At 36.7% G+C, this 17,905-nt stretch overlaps 1 protein-coding gene and 1 long non-coding RNA gene across 3 annotated transcripts; both read left to right on the plus strand.

Moving 5' to 3' along the window:
* Positions 1-344: 344 nt before the first annotated feature.
* Positions 345-2,491, plus strand: LOC133718507 (uncharacterized). 2 transcript variants are annotated; one of them, XR_009850334.1, is made up of 2 exons: positions 345-2,139; positions 2,332-2,491. It is a non-coding gene; the product is annotated as an uncharacterized LOC133718507 (long non-coding RNA). The 2 variants fall into 2 exon arrangements; XR_009850335.1 differs by having other exon boundaries at positions 345-2,135.
* Positions 2,492-12,582: 10,091 nt separating this feature from the next.
* Positions 12,583-15,084, plus strand: LOC133716916 (cation/H(+) antiporter 15-like). Its single transcript, XM_062143552.1, has 3 exons — positions 12,583-12,597; positions 12,688-13,683; positions 13,770-15,084. Exons 1-3 carry the CDS (start codon positions 12,583-12,585, stop codon positions 14,931-14,933), a joined length of 2,175 nt encoding a protein of 724 aa, XP_061999536.1. The 3' UTR covers positions 14,934-15,084.
* The last annotated feature ends 2,821 nt before the right edge of the window (positions 15,085-17,905 follow it).

The raw sequence follows: 17,905 nt of genomic DNA on the forward strand, positions 1-17,905 counted from the left end.
TCCTAGTGGCAGGATGAAATTGAGTGTCGCCGGATTTATTTCCGTGCGGCAACATAGTGGGAAAGCTGTGCTATTTGCAATGATGCTTCTTCGTTATAGAGTTATCTTTCTAGTATGTCTCCGCTATCTCAAAGCAAATAGAGTAGCCATTCGTGCACTCTTTGCTAATTGGTGCTTGTCAGAGTACATAGATTTTGTTGAGAGTATTGGTATTATTTCAGGATGTTCTCTTTATGCTTATTGTAATCTGGGGTTCAGGCTCTACGCCCCCCCCCTGTATTCTGCAATTTCATTAATCAAGGTTTGAGGGCAGCCGCACCAGCTCCATTTCAAAATTATAACTATACTAAAACCCAACTCGCTAGAAGACAAACAAAATGAACAGTGACTTGACGGTTATGCCCTGCATTTTTCTGGTCTTTTGCTTGATTGCCCCCTACAGGTGTTGGCTGCAAGTGAGGCCGTGTTGGTATGGCTTGCTCTGCGTGTTTGCTCTGGAGAAGGACACATCTTCATTCTTTTGGTATGAGTTGTTCGCTCGACACAGAGAGAGAAAAAGAGAGGGTGAATAGAACTGGGGAATAAGGGAGAGAACGCAGAGAAGCAGAAGAGGGGGACGAGAGGCTCTCAGGGTTTTGTTTTGATTGCTCAAGAGTTTTGGTTTTTTTTTTTTTTTTTTTTTTCTTTTTTCGGAATCAAAACCCGATCTGTTTGTAGGTATTGGTATTCTTTTTTTCCCTGTAATTTATGGGTTTGCTGTGTTTGCATGGTTTTTGGGATCATCTGAATGATGAATTTGATTGTATGAGCTTAATGTCTGATTGTATGGTGCACAAACCTCAAACTGCAGAATGCCTATTTGAAATTGTAGAATGGTTGAATCATTTGTTAATTGATGTTTTAGTTCCCATGCTTTTTTAGTTTCATATTCTGGCTGTGGATGATAGTATCATACATAGGAAGGTCATTGAAAAGCTATATAATATTTCTTTCTCTAAAGGTAGCTACATGTCCGTGAATGATGAGTCACTGAAAGAAACATTGGATTTTGTTTTGCAGTGACTGCTTTTGATAGTCAAACAGGGGCTTTAAGATAAGTACGGGTGAGTGTTTTCGCTTTTAGTTATGTTTCTGTTGCACCTATTTTTTATATGTTGAGGAAATTGCAGCTGTTGTGTAGTCTCTTGAAATTGAGGTTCTTCTGATTCTTTGTGTGGTTGTAGTCTCTGTTGTTGATAGTTCTCTAAGTTTAGTTGTCTTGAAAACTCTTACTTCACAACATATTTACCATCAATAGCCGCATCAAAGTAACAATATTTAAAATAATCCACTTCATTGTTCCATACTGTGCATTTGAGAAAACAATATCTCATATTGAGATTGCTCTTTCTCCCGTTGTGCAATATTGTGCTATTTGTGGTTGATTGTGGAAATTATTTTGCTATTGTGGGAGTTTGTAATTTTTAATTGTACCAAACATTCAGTTTCGAAATGCAGTAGAAAAATTTGATCACGACTAATAGAGTAAATCAAAAATAGCAATTCTTCTAGCGATCTAGGTAATACATTATCCTAGCAAATTAGGACTAATAGAGTTTGTGGCTGATTGTGATAGTGACAGGTTCTCTTACAAGAGTTTTTACAGAGTCTTGAGCAGGACCAGTACTTTTTCTTTTGTTACAATAGAGGGTGTATGCCTCTTTGTGATTTTAATTCTGCAATTATATGATACATGAAAATATGATACTTGAATTCTGCAAGGACAAAACATGCTACTGTAAAAGAAATGGTTAGTACTACTGAAAATAAAGGAGTCTAGGTAGTAATGATTCAAAGAAAATTCAAAACTGAGAACTTAATACTATTAACAATGAAGTCAAAATCCATATTGAAGACATAACTTTGCAACTAACTGCCAAAATATTCCTATGTACCCTTAACAATATGTTTCCAGTTCTATGTTTCTCTTAGGGAAAGTCGGTGACATATATGAAGCAAACTCATTTTTATCAATGCCTTGCTTAATTAGGAATAGACAGGCAGGCAATTATTGTCGCTGCTTCAAAGTTTGGAAGAGCTGGTTCTGAAAATGCATCATCAATTTCAGCAAGCCTCAATGTTCTTGCTGCACTCCTGTAGGTATTCTGTTTTTTTTTTTTTTTGAGAATGTTTTTGGTAGTCTTTTGAATGTGATTTTTCAATCATTGTTCATGCCAAGAGTTGACGATTGAGAAGGTGGTGCAGAATTGATTTGCATAGACTCATAAGCTAATTTACCCAATAGCTCCTTTTGGTAGATTGAAATCTCCATATACACTTTGATCTTTGTAGGTCGCACCATATAAGGGAAGGAAGAGCGAGTCAAATTGTGGTCTTAAAACATCTACATAATTACTTAAGTACTCAATCGTATCTGGAATCTTGAAGAACAACATGTATCTAATATATTATTGGTAAAAGCACTGAAAAGATAGAGGGTGAGAGAGGAACAGATTAATAGTAGGGCAAACTATTTGTGCAGATAACTGATGTGCTATTTGTTATAGTTAGAGTAATGATCGCACTTTATGTACTAATACAAATTGGTTGCCTTTAAATTTGTTAAAAGAGTTTCTATTGTTGAGCTGATATAGTATACACTAGGCCAAAAAAGCGAACAGACAACGGACCAAATTCGTTGTGTGATTTGGACGATCTCCGTTGTGTATCGGAGCGTTGTGTGATGAAAAATGGCACAACGGTGGAAACCCGTTGTGTGAATCACAAACAGTCAACACTTATTTGGTTAAAACTGTTGTGCCTTCTCTCGGCAGATGGCAGCCACAGCTGCCGCGCAGTCATGCTGCACATGTCATTGGCATCATTCACACAACGAAAGTTGTTTCCGAGCCGTTGTATGAAAGGCGAATCAGATAACGTATTCTAGTTATTACAGTTGTGTTATTGTAAATCAGACAACGTATGTTTGTTAGAACCGTTGCATGTTATATAAGGATTCATTGTGTGAACATCCAAATTGTTACTTCAGACAACATTATTAACATTAGAAATTCTGTTGTGTGATCATCATCTTTTCTGGATTTTGTGCATTGATAATAATGCTCTATTTTACCTAATGAATAGTGACTAATTGTGTGAAGTTTACGATATTAGTGCTTGAAATCATTATCCAATGAACAATGACTAATATTTACGCCAAAAGCAATGTGATCCATCAATAAAATTCCAATATATCCACCAAATATTGAATCCAAGTAACATGTCATTACTATAAAGTTTCATAGCTAGCTGAATTTACATGATGAAAGAAAATATATTTTGCTTCATTGCTTGGTATTCCATGCTTGATCACTTAGTGACTCTTTAGGCAACATTTCACTAGATGTTCCCAAACCTGCAAACAGAATAAGTAAAATTCAAGGTTATGAAGGATTTAATCAGGTAAAATAAATGTCTGGTCATGGGGAGAGGATCTGATAACCTAGTTTTTCACTCATTTATAAGTAATCAAATTGCAAAAGCATTAAGATATGTCAACCAAAAAAATTGAAAACCCAGAAAACAAAAAGTTAGGGAAGTGTCATAACTAGCTGCTATCTTATCAAAGTTGGGATCCTCTCTTGAGGGAATAATACCATATCTAGCTCGAGTAGGAAAATATCTGAAGTAAGGAAAATATATTACATGCAACTAAGCATTAACTAAAAACAGATACTTTACTTCACCAAAAGAACATAATTCAACCCAGAAAAAGTTCACACTTGACAGCAGCAAAAATGGTATCAGAAGCTCCTAACAAGGCATTATTATAATGCTTCTGGGTGTATTCAACCCAGATACAGTTAGTGTTCTATTGCTTGCTTTGGAAGTTCAACACATCAGTTCCAAGATGCTCTGTGCATCCATAGCCACAAGAATAGCATAACCCCCACCCCCCCCCCCACCCCCCAAAAAAAAAAAAAAAGACACTTCATTACCCACCCCCAAAATTGCTAGATCGATGCATACAATATTGTGAAGCTTCCTCTATCTTCCTGTTTAATTTAGCCTAAGAGAGATTTAGTCATCTCAAAGATCAAATTCATATGAAGAGCTTGACACTTCAGTAGCAATATACCTCTTTATCGTTCATGAATATTATAGCAGAATCGGGAATCTTCTTTGACATTTTCTCACGCCCTTCCATCAAACCAGGTAATATATCTGCAAATCATTAATAAAAAGAAAATGTAAGATTGAACATTTAGCATTAGAATTAAGTAATCTGTATAGCAGATTAGGATGTTGCATACGGTGTGCGAAAATAGGCATGTTCAATGGATCCTACAGTTTTTTATAATTACATAGTCAATTTGCCTGGTAAGGTTACTCCATTGCAACCATGTATGAAATGAGAAACAATCTCTCCTCAAGTGAGCTAGTATCTGACCCTCCCTAGATTCTGCAATGGCAGGAACCTCATGGAGTGGGCATTGTTTTTATATAGCCGAACTTATAAGTCTAATTATGATTATTTTCTTTATAATATAGAATCAATCTGCTAATTTTTGTAACCCATTGAAGTCTCAACATATAAGATCAACTCAATAGCAAGAGGTTCTCATATACTGACCAATTTTGGAGGAAGTGTTGATATGTTGTTGTCAGATAGGCCTAGCTCAGTGAGTGAAGTAAAATTTTTGAACTCCTACATGCCATTATTAAGAAGACAATAAAATGTGAATAGCAATTGAGTTAGCACAAGAATAAATGAGAAGTACATGATTTAAGAACGTTGAATATAACCTACAATGAGCAGCCCAATAAGCACGCACAACTAATCAAAAATACTACTACATATAATTGAGCCCAGTATTCATGTATACCTGTGTATCTAAATTTATATTTTTATATGAGAGGTAGAATTTTCAGTCAAAATAATGTCACTTCCTAGCTAAAGCACCATTAGAGACATGATTTGTAGATAATTCACACATATTCAAGTTCCCAATATTAAAGCACTAACCATCACAGGAAAAACACCTTACCTTCAACAACTCATCTGTACCACAACCAGACAATAATTGTACCTTTTTCCTTATCCTCTCCTGCAAAAGGGGCTTGACAACCTGCCAACAGTCCAAGAATTAAACCACTGCTATTTCCAAAAGGACCTTATAAATAACAGTCCAAGAATTATGGGTTTCTGCACAGACGAATAAGAGTCTGATAATGTCAGCATTCATTGACCACCACAGGGGCTAGATAGATTGTTAATTTGGAAGTCACTGGAAAAATAACATGATGTTATGCAAAGCATGAGAGTAGGAATAACTTACAGCCAATATATTGTCATCTCATTTTGTACCCTCCAGTTTAAACAATCCATCAACTGGAACAGCATACAGATATCATTTTGTATCTGAGGTGAGGTGAGAACAGATTGGAGAGAGAAAATGTGTACATGAAATGTTCTCTTCAGTGGTTCATCAACTGGCATTTCAATAGTAACAATGAGCAATAGTAAGACACAGAGAGAGAGAGAGAGAGAGAGAGAGAGAGAGAGAGAGAGAGAGAGAGAGAGAAGTGACCTTGATCCATTAAAGCTTGGAATTGCTTGATCGCCTCCTGAGAAACGATCCCCATTATTATCTGGGTGCGTCTTGTTCAGCAATTTCATAGGCGTGGCTCAAAGGAATCCAGTGAAGCCTATAGAGCCTGCTAGAAGCACCAATTTACGCACTCGAACGGTTGCATCTTTACACAATTAGAACAAAGCAAGCTCCAATCAACCAATTTACGCGCAAAGCTTCATACTTCAAATTAAAAAAATTAAAATAAAATAAAAAAAACTTGCAAAATTATACCCCGTTCAATTTAACACTCTGTGTCCTTAAAAACCTTCAAGGACTCCTCATAAATTATGAGTCCTTATTTGGTGTCCTTGTATCCGTTTTTTCTAGTAGTGTAATTATATGAAAGTGCAAATGAATTCCTCTAACCAATTTGACTACCGTACCTTGCTTCCAAGTTCTGCAACCAACCGATAGAAGGTAAGATAACTAAAAGAAAGTATACACCAAGAGATCTTTCCTCACCTTCTGTATATGAATTCTTTGTAATTCTTCTCCACAAATGTTTTGCAACCATATCACAAATCTGCATTCTAAATCTCATTCAAGCAGATATCCCCGAATCTCCACCCATCTATAATTCAATTTTCGATCAATTACCAAAAACCCTTAAAATTGAAGACCCAAAATTCACAGGACCCAAACAGAAAACAAAGAATTTAGTCACAGTGACTCACCATTAACGCCATTAACTGAGAAGGAAGCCTGTTGTAAGCATATAAACCAAGATCAGAAACCTTGAAAACCAAGATCAACTTGCCCACCATTCACATGCTCTCAAATCTCAATCCCCAAGACCCAAGATTGAAATTAATCTAATCTCTGTTGACCAATTCATAATATACAGAGAAACAAATTTGAAGTTACTGACCTGCTTCAAGCTATAGAAACCTTCATCAGCAGAGAACATAGAATCGAATGCCTTGACCAGCGCGAGAACAAGCATGAAGTCTCCTCTGCAAAACCCAAAACCTAAAACTCAACAAAAGCCCAAAACTTCCAAATCAATCACAAAACAATGAGAAGAATCGAGAGAGAGCAAACCAGAGATGGAGAATGCCTAGAAAGCTCAGAACATGAATGGCAATTACATGGTCACAAACCCAGCAAGCTCGAACTTGCCCAGAAAGCTCAATGAATGAAGAATGCTTGTTTCTCGAAAACCCTTGAAAGAAAACTAAGCAGATCGGTGAATTAAGAACTCGCAAATCCTTCGAAGCCATGATTTGAACAGATTCGTGAATTACCTATAACACAAAAGCTCACAAATCCCTCGAACTCCGATTCCGTTCACCATCTTCGAGCAGAGGAGCTAGTCCGAGGCGGAGAAGGAGGAGGAGGAGGATCGAGTTCTGGTCGGAGGCGGAGAATGAAGAGGATGAGGGTTCTGGTCTGAGGCAGAGGAGGAGAGGAAAGGGAGGTTGGGTGCTAGTCGAATAGTTGGGGCCTCAGAAGTCAATTTTAGCCGTCCAAATATGTTGAAGTGTGGGAAACAAATTTTCATGTCCCCCGTTGAAAATTTTTAAACTTAGCCGCTCTACGTTTTCACAAAAATTTGAATAAAAGTTTAGTCATCGGCTATTTTAAAAATCGATGTCAGTTATATGTATACAAATCAGAATTTGAGGAATTGATGTTAATGACATTTTTTTACATCGCTTGAATTCCTCACCGATGTAATTGTCGTGATGTCTAAGAGTAAAATTCTAGTAGTGTACGAGCATTTGGTTGTTTTTATTTTGTATTCATTCATGAATTAGACAACACATAAATAAAGTTGTGTTGTTTGTTTTGGTACGTATTAAATTTGAGTTGAGCGAGTAAGGAGGGAAAGTTCCCGCCTATATGCAAATACTTTGACAATTTTGGCGCTAGGTTAGGCATTACTCATTCATACAACACAAATAAGTCATTTGGTTGTGGGATCATCAATTACTAGATATATTTCAATCAAAAGTTATAGGTCTTGAGGGGGAATGAGTGCTATTTTGGGGCAAATATAGGCACATCCAAACCTTTCCCTCTTGATCGTACAACACAAAGTCAAAAACTGTTGTATGATATTTTGCAGGCTACTCTCATACAACAGATATAACTATTCTGTTGTACTATGTAGTATCAATTTAAAGCTAAATTTGAGTCAAGCTAGGAGGAAAATCTGCTGCTATTTTTTTTTTTCATTCACACAACAAATTATTCTTGTAAGTGTTATGCAATGATCTTCTAGCTAAAAACTTCATAATTTTAACAGCCTTATACAACGTAAGTTTTGTAAACGTGTTGTATGATTCACTTTCCCTCATCACACAACAATTTTTTTTTTTTCGTTGTGTAAAAAGTGTTGTATGTTAAGGTTATTGGCCTAGTGATAGGATTTTGGAAAGGGATTAAAAGACACAAATGTAATCTGCGAAGAATGTAATTAAATGATAATTCATTATGTTCTAAGTTCTAACAGGTTGATGAAAATGATTGGTGTAATGCTATTTGATATAAATCAAGAAATCAAGCACAGACTAGGCTCTTCTTTATATTTTTTCTCTGTTCATGTTTTAATGCTTATCAATGGTTTGTATTCTTTGTGTTTCTGTTCAATCTTCTTAGGCTCTTCTTAGCTTTTAGTATTTCTGTTTCCCCAGTTTGTATGCATTTTCTGTATCTTTGTATTCAGTGTGTATAAGATCTAGGTGTTTTGTTGTGGAGATTGGTTTTTGAGCTTGAAAGTTATTTTTTGTGTTCTGGGTTTAACAATTTTCTGCCTTTCATGTTGATTTTTCATATACAACAGAGAGCTTTTGTTTATATAGCGTTGTTTTGTGGACTGTTTATAAAACAGAGAGCTTTTGTTTATATTGTGTTCTTTTGTGGACTGTTTATAGCTGTAAATATTCTAGATAAGCTTAGTGGGGAATTTATCTACTTGGGATTGTTTTCTGAAATCAAGTTTTCTTGATACTGTGCATTTGAGAAGCGATATTATGTGATTTTAGTGTGTTCTTTCTGCTTTTAATGTCATTATCGCATACGAAATGATAAGATGCTCTGTGATCATAACTGCAAAGACAAATTAGCAAGCCTTGCTAAGTTAAAGTACAACTCATAAACAAACCAAATCTGCAAATCTTGGTCTATAATAACAGCGAAAAGGTGAGCACTATTACTTTCTCCTATAATGTTTACATCAATCATATAATTTAAGATATACCACTCTTATGTTACTTTTTTCTATAGCAGGGACGACATCTCTAGAGTCACTTGAAGACTCATCCAAAGATATGCTGTAAATAGTTAATCTTAACTACTAGCATAGACCTTTTTTGGCCAAGCCTAACCATTTTTTGCACCATGTACATATACAACTACTTGGTTAGCATCTGTACCATTTTTGGAATCTGACAAAGGCGCCAGATTTTTGGGACAACTAAACAATATACACTCATTTTGCTATGTAATATCAATAGTAGTTTTTATGTAAATTCAAGCATATCAATAGTATACCCGCAGCATCGCGCGGGCTTTTTGCCTAGTATATATATATAGGTCAAATTAATTTCTTTTTTTAGGATTTTAAGCGAGTGTAATTCGTTGGGAATATGAAAAAGAAATGTGTCCACCTTGTAATTACAACCATGTATTTCAACAAACTCGAGCGTAACAATATCTGACTTATAACTACCTTAGGTAAGCACTTTTAAGTCTTAACTAAGCTAGTATCCTGTCCATGTACTAATTCCAGTTTGATCGAAAACGGCTCTTACCGCAGAACGGCCATAACCCACAGATCAATGGCTTACCTGTTTTCACCAGCTTATTTCCTTTTCTTCACAATCAGAACCAGTACTTCTATTCTGTTTCCAGTATTCATATAACCTGCATATCTCAATATGAGTGTGGTGATAATTTGAGGATTCAGCGCTGCACTCTTCTTGTAAACAAAAGGATTGGACGTTGCATAACGTCGGGAGGAGGTAACAAAATGGCCAATGCAAGCAACACCACCCAATCCATCAACCCTGGGATATCTGGTCCACCAGAGTTTTGTATATCTTCCCCGCTGGCCAGTGGCTTCAGAAGCATTTGGTATGACCGTTATCACCTAGACCATCCATTGACGCTGACAATGGCTAAAATCATGCTACTCGTTGTTACCTCGCAAGTGCTTCATTGTTTTCTGAAGCCACTGGGACAAACTAAGGGGGGTGTATTCAATTCAGATTTTAAAAGATTTTGGCTGACTTTTAATAATCTATGGATTCTGCTAACTCCATGGATTGTTTTAATTCCATATGGAGTTAAGCAGATTTTATTAGATTGATTTATCAGTATTTCTGTAGATTTTATAAGTCTATAGATTGTTGTAATAGCCATAAATAAATAAATTGATCAAAACACAAACAATAGAATAAAAATGATTATGACGTGAAACAAAATGCTCTTATACAATGGCATAGGTTACTAGTATCAAAATCAAAGAGAGAACTCTATCAAATCAAAGCATTCCTAGTGTCAATTTAATTTCTACTTTTCTAGTATTATAGGTTACTCTCGTGGCATATGAATAACATCTTTTCTCTCTTTACTTAAATACACAGACTCCAAGATGAACTGGGTGTACACATGCCATCAAGAGCAGAGCAGATCATGGACAATCAAGGAGCCCAGCAAATGTTTCATGGAATGTATGATGTAGTGCTATATATATATATATATATCTTGGGATCATTGAAATATTGCAAGACTACATGGGCAGGAAGATTGAACATGCAAATGTTTCTTTGCCTCTGGTTTTGTTACTGCTGCCTAGTATATGTACTTGAATCCTTTTTCCCAAATATCACATCATGTTCAACCATTAATCATTGACAAGCCACCAACGAAATATTAGAGTACATAAAGAGGGAGAAAATTTGTGTTCATATCAAATCAAGATACGGGTTAACAAGACCAATACATGCATAATGCAAATGCAATATGTTCACATGAAATTGCAATCATACAAATATCAGATATTGTTACATGTTACAACTTTTCAATATCTTTTCAATTTAAATCTTAACACATGCATTTACAAATGAAAAATGGGACTCTGAACTTCTACACCGAAAGGAGTAATTAAAGTTCAAGGTATAGCTAGCTGACACAGGTCATATCATCTCAAATTGTCATTTGTTGCAATGCTCTCTGTTGGCTGCTGGGGGTTGAGGCCTTGAAGGAACTCCAGGAGCACCTGTGCCATTAGCTGTTGGGGGTGGTTGAGGTTTGTTCGTCTCTGGTGGCTCAACTTTGAGATATAGCTGCAACTGCACATTGATATATAACAAATAGCAAAATTAGAGGATAGCTCAACCAATAGCATAAACCATTAAACTAGAGGCCTAAAAGATTGCAAATTCTGGCTTGATTCAACTAGTAGGCTTTAAGTAGGTATATCAAAATAAAAATTCTTTTATTTAATCTATTATAATGCAATATATTCCATTGTTCCAGACTTCATATTCTAGTCAATTGAATCTATTGAATTTTTGTTCAGTTCATATTGAAATGAATCCAAATTCATCAATTCAGTTGCCATGACACTACATTGAGCACCAATAGTTTTACTCACTTGTTGAAGCAAATAAGTTTTTTTCAGATACACACAACCAAAATAACACAACGAACACACACCTGGAAGAGAAGAGACTCTGCGTTGTCTCTCCATCGAACTGCTTGGTTACTCTATACCCCAGCCTACAAATTTTCACTGCAAGTAATCAAAACAAAGATATAATTATCAGCTTATGAGTTAACTCTGACCCCATTTAATGTATGGGCCAAGTAGGTACCCTCATTGTTGTGCAACGTCAAGCAAAGTTTACACTCATAGCTACAAAACCCCAGCAAGAACTATGAGATTGCACGATTAAGATACGTATACGAAGAGAAAAGAGAAAGAGAAAGGGGTTGATACCTTCCAAGGTGATTGCGCATGAAGTATGGATCTTTGGCAAGATCGATGGTCTCAAGGACGAGTCGTCGGAATCGCTTTTGGCAGCCGATTGCTTCTTTTTGAGCGGAGGCTGCGCCGTTGCTACCGGGCTTTGAGCCCCCACAGGTCCATGTTTACTCCCCGGCTTTTCGATTTGAAGAAGAACTTATCTACCGAGGAGAAAACCCGGTGAGGCTCTAGACGTCTTCTACTGAGCCAGCGAGACAGAACGTCAAAATCTGCAGCTGGGTGAGGAGATTTCTGAATGGATTTTGTATTTATACCTAGCCCCCTAAAATCCCTCACAATCTAACATTTAATGAAATCCTTAAGAATCTTTAAAGTTTTGAATACCACTATATTTTGATGGATATTTTAAAATCTTAATTGAATACATCCAGATTTAGAATGACTTTTTAAAATCCTAATTGAATACCTACAGACTTTTAAAGTCTAAAAAAATCCTATAAACTCTCAATTGAATACACCCCCCTAAATTTGTCTGCAATCTTCTGGTATGCTTCTCCAAATTGTGATTATTGCTTCTTTATCCCTACAACAATATGGAAAATTCTACTTTACAGAAGTTGAGGTTAATTTGAAATGTTCACATACTTTACTTGTCTGCTATTTCCACTTGATTCTAAAGTTTAAACAAAAGATGCCTTTATTTTTAAATTTTCCCAAACTATTGAAAACGATACAGTTAATTTCTAATTTTTCAACTACTGCAAGTGGCCTTGTGGTTCTTGCCTAGTTGGGTGTGCTCCCCAACCTAGGTTCAAACCTCAAAGCTGTCAAAGTGGTCAAGCACTGTGCTGCAATGCACAGTTGGAGCATTTCACATGCGCCGAAGGGGGTTTATCTTGGGCCTAAGAAGCCTTTGGGTTCCCCTTGACAAAGTCAAAAAAAAAAAAAAAAATCTAATTTTTCTGCAGGTGTTGTTGATTTGCCAAAGTCAAATTCTTTCCGTTTTAGGAAAGGACACAAGTAACAAATTAAATGCTTGGGCGTTCTGTTAGCAACTTCGCATACAAACACATGCAATTATAATTTGAAACCTCTATGGCTTAATCTATTACTCTGTTTTTTTTTTTTTTGTTTCAGGCTGGCATTATCTTGGGGCCATCTGTGATAGGGAACAACAAGCATTTTAGGGACACCCTATTTGGAGAAAAAGTACAGTTTCCGGTGTTTGACGTAATAGCTCAAATGGGTGTAGTATACTCTCTGTTCCTAACTGCAGTGAAACTTGACCTGGGCATGCTCAAAAGGACGGCAAAGACTTCCTGGAAGATTTTTCTAGCAAGCCTCCTTTGTCCTACAGTAGTCTTCTTCAGCTTCGTTTACCCACTAGCCGGCGCAGTTCCTGGATTCAGTGGAGGAAAAGTCATGCTCTTCTGGACTACGAGTTCTTTATCTTTCACTTATTTCCCAGTCATAGCTCAAGCATTGGATGAACTCAACCTTTTGACTTCAGAGTTGGGCCAACTTGCCTTGTCTGCCTCAATGCTCAACGATGCACTGCAATGGTTCTTAACAGCATTGAACGTTGTAGTTATGCAAGAAAAAGTAATATATTCAAATGGGATTATCTTTTCCTTATTTGCGTGGGTAATTTTCACTTTGTATGTTGCACGCCCACTTATGCTATTTACAGTTAAGAATACGCCAGAAGGATACCAGCCGAAGGAAATTTATGTAGTTGCAATACAACTTGGAGTTCTATTCATGGCCTTTATGTCTGACGCCATAGGCATGAGCCATATGGCTGGTCCTATAATCCTGGGGTTGGCCGTACCAGATGGACAACTTGGTGCAACATTAATAGCCAAGACCGAATACTTGGTCTCCGAAGTCTTTCTGCCACTGTTCTTTTTCCGAATTGGCACCAGCATAGATATGTACAAGATTAGCCGTTGGGTGAGTTTTACCAAACTTCAGGCTATCATTACAGCGTTTTATGCTGCAAAGACTATGGGAATTACAATGGCTGGATTATTTTCCAAAATTAGCTTCAAAAACAGTCTCGTACTCAGCATGATGATGAATATCAAGGGTATACTGGAGCTTATTCTTTATAATGGATGGTTGTCCATGAAGGTAATTTATACATACTCTTATCTTCTTTTCCGGCCGGTTTCATTCCCCTCATATTAATTTGGTTTCCTAATACTAATTTTCTGCAGCTTATAGATGAACAATTTTTTGCCCAAATGGTGTTCTCTCTGCTGGCGATGACCATGCTTGTAACCCCAATGATACGATTCTCGTACATTCCTCCTATTTGGGTTGGATCAAAAACCAATGGTCCACAGGTCAAACACATTCAATCAATGGCAAGTAAGTCTGAAACATTTCGCATTCTCTGCTGTGTCCACAACGAAGAAAGTGTCCACAGCATCATTACACTCCTGGAAGCCTCAAATCCAACAGAAGCGAGCCCCGTCACTGCCTATGTTGTCCACGCACTCCACTACATTGGCCGTGCTGCACCAGTACTAGTCCCTTACAAGAAGCATAAAAAAAAATTTAAGCGGTCAGATACAGCAAGTGATCAAATCGTTCAAGCCTTTGAGAATTACTCAAAAAACTCTGGAGGACCAGTCTCAATTCAAGCCTACACTATGGTCAATCCCTACAAATACATGCACCAGACCATTTTCCGTCTCGCTCAGGACCAGCTAGTACCTCTGATCATCATTCCATTCCATGAAAATCACCAGTCTCTTGTTGACTCCAATATGACTGGTCCGATACGCCAATTCAACCTTAATGTTCAGGCATATTCTCCATGCACAGTGGGAATACTAGTTGATAGAGGCTCGCATTCTCGGATGAGCTTTTCGAGTTTCTTCTACAACATTGCTGTTTTTTTCATTGGCGGACCAGATGACCGCGAGGCATTAGCCTACACTTCACGCATGTGTGACAACCCAGAATTGGAACTCACGGTGTTCAGGATAATTGTGCGAATCAATAAATCAAAATGTATAGAAGAGGAGACAGAGTTCAAGCTTGACGAGTCATTGGTTCAGGAGTTTAAGCTACGGAACCTTGGGAATGATCGATTGAATTGGCATGACATCGAGGTGGATGACTGGGTACAGGTTATGACTGCCATTAGTAGCTCGCAAGGACACTATGACCTTGTGATGGTTGGGAAGCGACATTCAGATATATCTTTGAGGGATGAAGAAATGGTAGAGTTCGTGCAAAATTCAGAGCTGGGAGTGATTGGCGACATGCTTGCTTCATCAGATTTCTGTGGTGGAACAGTGAATGTGTTAGTGATGCAGGAGAGTAGGGACTTGGGAATTGGAGCTTTTCGTTGTGACTCCTTGAAAAGTTAAGAAAGTAAACTTAGGTTTAGTGCATGATCGAAGTTTTTTCATCCTTCTTTCCTTTTGCCGTAGAGATCTTGTTTTCTTAGAAAGTAGTCACCATGTGTTGTCCCTTCTAGCTCCTAGTTCGTGTAGAAGATTGTGAACTTTTTAAGTTTGAAATGAATCCCCAGAGGGTCTAAATTTTCTTGTAGATAGTGACTAGGGGTTCAGTTTGTAGCTTGTTATCATTTTTCGTTGTCGTGCGTTTTCTTAATTCACTTGTTAAGTTGTTATAGCAAAAGCTGCCCATATTTAGGAGTATATTAAGTAACTAATATGAAAGACATGGTACTATAAAGTTCATCAGGTTTGATATGGTGGGACTTGCCACCCGATTCGTTCTCTCTTTTTGTAATAGTGATTGGTTGAGACTTCCCAACTTTTGGTTCTGTTAGTTTTCTTAGTTAGTTGCAAGTTATAGGTTTGTTTTTTATTTCTGGTGGGCTATGATGGTTATACTGTATTTTTTTTTTCCTTTTTAATAAATTATCCTCGTTCCGTCGGGATTTAATAAATAAAAAAAGTAACTAATATGAAGAAAGGCATAGTACTATAGAGTTCCTTAGGTCCATGTTCAAATCCTCTCACAACACTAGCTATTTGCTAGTGTTTCATGTCTCCTAAAGATTGTCGGATTCAATAGTTTGAGCCCAGGTCTTCAACGCGGTATGGGGAACTTTTGGGATTCCAAAACAAAAGAAGATAAAAAGCAAGTTTCTTATTTCAATATAAGATGTCAAACATAGACATATTTTTCTTAGTAGTATCTCAACTTCTTGTAACTAAACGCGCGGAATGAGCAAGACACAGAGTATGTATATAATGGAAATGGTAAATCTTAAGTGTTACCTGGATGGTCAGCTACACAATTTGCAGCCATTCAAGTCTACTGGCACTGTATTTAGAAGGTTAAATGTGCGGTACTTAAACCACAACCAACTTGGCTTGACGTGTGCTATTTCTCATCCCTTTGTTCGAAAGAGCCCCAAGTTAGATTCACCCTCCCCGTTCGCTCCAAGACCCCAATCTCCTCCGCGTAACACAATCTCACGTACCTTCTCAGCACTCTTCATGCTTTACCATTTCTCCTTCTCAAAATAATAACTTTCCTTCAGACAAAACATCAAACACCTTTATGAGCATGATATCAACGAGCATATTATCAAGTAATCACTGCTGTACTTGCCTGATCAAACGATTAATTTAATTCAGACTGGATTAAATAATATTGAAATTAGAACTTAGCGGTCGAAGACAACCAGAGGATTTGTAAAGATCACCATTCACCAGGTTGTGATCTCATGGAATGGAGAACAGGTTTTGCTTCCCGCCATTCAACTAAGAAAATGACAACTATATCCTTAGGGCATCTCCAACGGGTGGAGTCATAAGCCATTTTGGCTTTGGCTTTTGTGGGGAGCATCTCCAACCATTGAGCATGTGGAGCCATTTTGACGATTGAGCCAAAAGCTGAGTCAAAATGACTCAACTTTGTAGAACGAAAGCCATTTCTGAGAGGGAAGAGAAATGGTGGGCCCCGGCTGCATGTGCTGCAATTGCAGCTGAAGAAGATGACGCGCCAGAGGGAGAAGACAGAAGGGACTCGCGGATGACGACAAAATAACGGCCCAGCAGTGGCTGACACGCGCTGGAGATGCAGCCGGCACATGGGGCCCGGTTGTGCAGAACGGGCGGAAGTCTTCCAACGGTAAGAAATCGAACGGCCCAGATTTAACTTCATTAATTCTATTTAAAATGAAAGGCCCAGATTAAATCTTTCTAAACATAAAAAACTCAATATATATATATATATTGAATATCTAATCTGACGGTTCAAAAAGTTGTATGGATTAAAATCAACGGTTAATAATAAAGTAAATGTGTTTTAAACCCAAAAAAAATTGAAAAAATAAAAGAAAATTTTCTAAAAAATCAGAAAAATGTTTTTTGCCCGTTGGAACAGTAACTTTAACAAATTCTATAAATACCAACATGGTTAATTAATTCTCTAAAATGATTAATTTATTAAATGACTTTGGCTTTTGACTAAACATGGTTGGAGATGGAAAAATTGAATGAATAGTGATGACACTAGAGGAGTCAAATTTTGCATATGGCTTTGGCTTATGACTAAATAGTTGGAGATGCTCTTATATCCTTTATATATTGGGCGGAGACATAAAGCCCATAATTCAATTACATTATAGGTAAAAATACCAAAATACCCCATAAACTTGACAATAACCCTTAATTTACAGCCCCAACTTGCAATTGTGAGAATTAACCCCCTGAATTTGGAGAAAATTGCCGATTTGCACCAAACGTCAAATTCAATGTTTTTCATCCAAATATGAGGGCTAATATGGTCATTTTATATCTTTTTATTGTAATTTTATATCTATTTCTTTAAATAATAAAAATAGATGAAAAACAATTCTTTAGGGAGATTCATGCCCTTCCATCTACTTTATTTTGGTTTATAAAGGTTTGTCTATTATGAGGTTAAAAAAAAAAAAATCATCAATTCAGTTCAGTGGAAATTTTTTATTCTCCACTTAATTTTTCTTACTAAAATAATAAAATGTAAATATAATTTTGCAAAAAAAAAAATCATGAATGAATGAGTAAATAAGTAGATTTCAAATAAAATAAATAAATAAGTAGATGGAAGGGCATGAATCTCCCTCTAAAGAATTGGTTTTCATTTATTTTTATTGTTAAAAGAAATAATATAAAATGATGAATTTATTACCCCTCAATTTGGATGGAAAACGTACATTGAATTTGACAAAGGGGTATAAACCGGCAGTCTTCGCCAAGTTCAAGGTGTTAATTTTCACAATTACAAATTAGGGGTGTAAATTAACAATTATCGCCAAGTTTAAAATGTATTTTGTCAATTATACAATTTGCCAATAACTATATTAAAGTTTTTGAAA

The sequence above is a fragment of the Rosa rugosa genome, chromosome 6, assembly GCF_958449725.1.
Source record: "Rosa rugosa chromosome 6, drRosRugo1.1, whole genome shotgun sequence".
Classification (NCBI taxonomy): Eukaryota; Viridiplantae; Streptophyta; class Magnoliopsida; order Rosales; family Rosaceae; genus Rosa; species Rosa rugosa.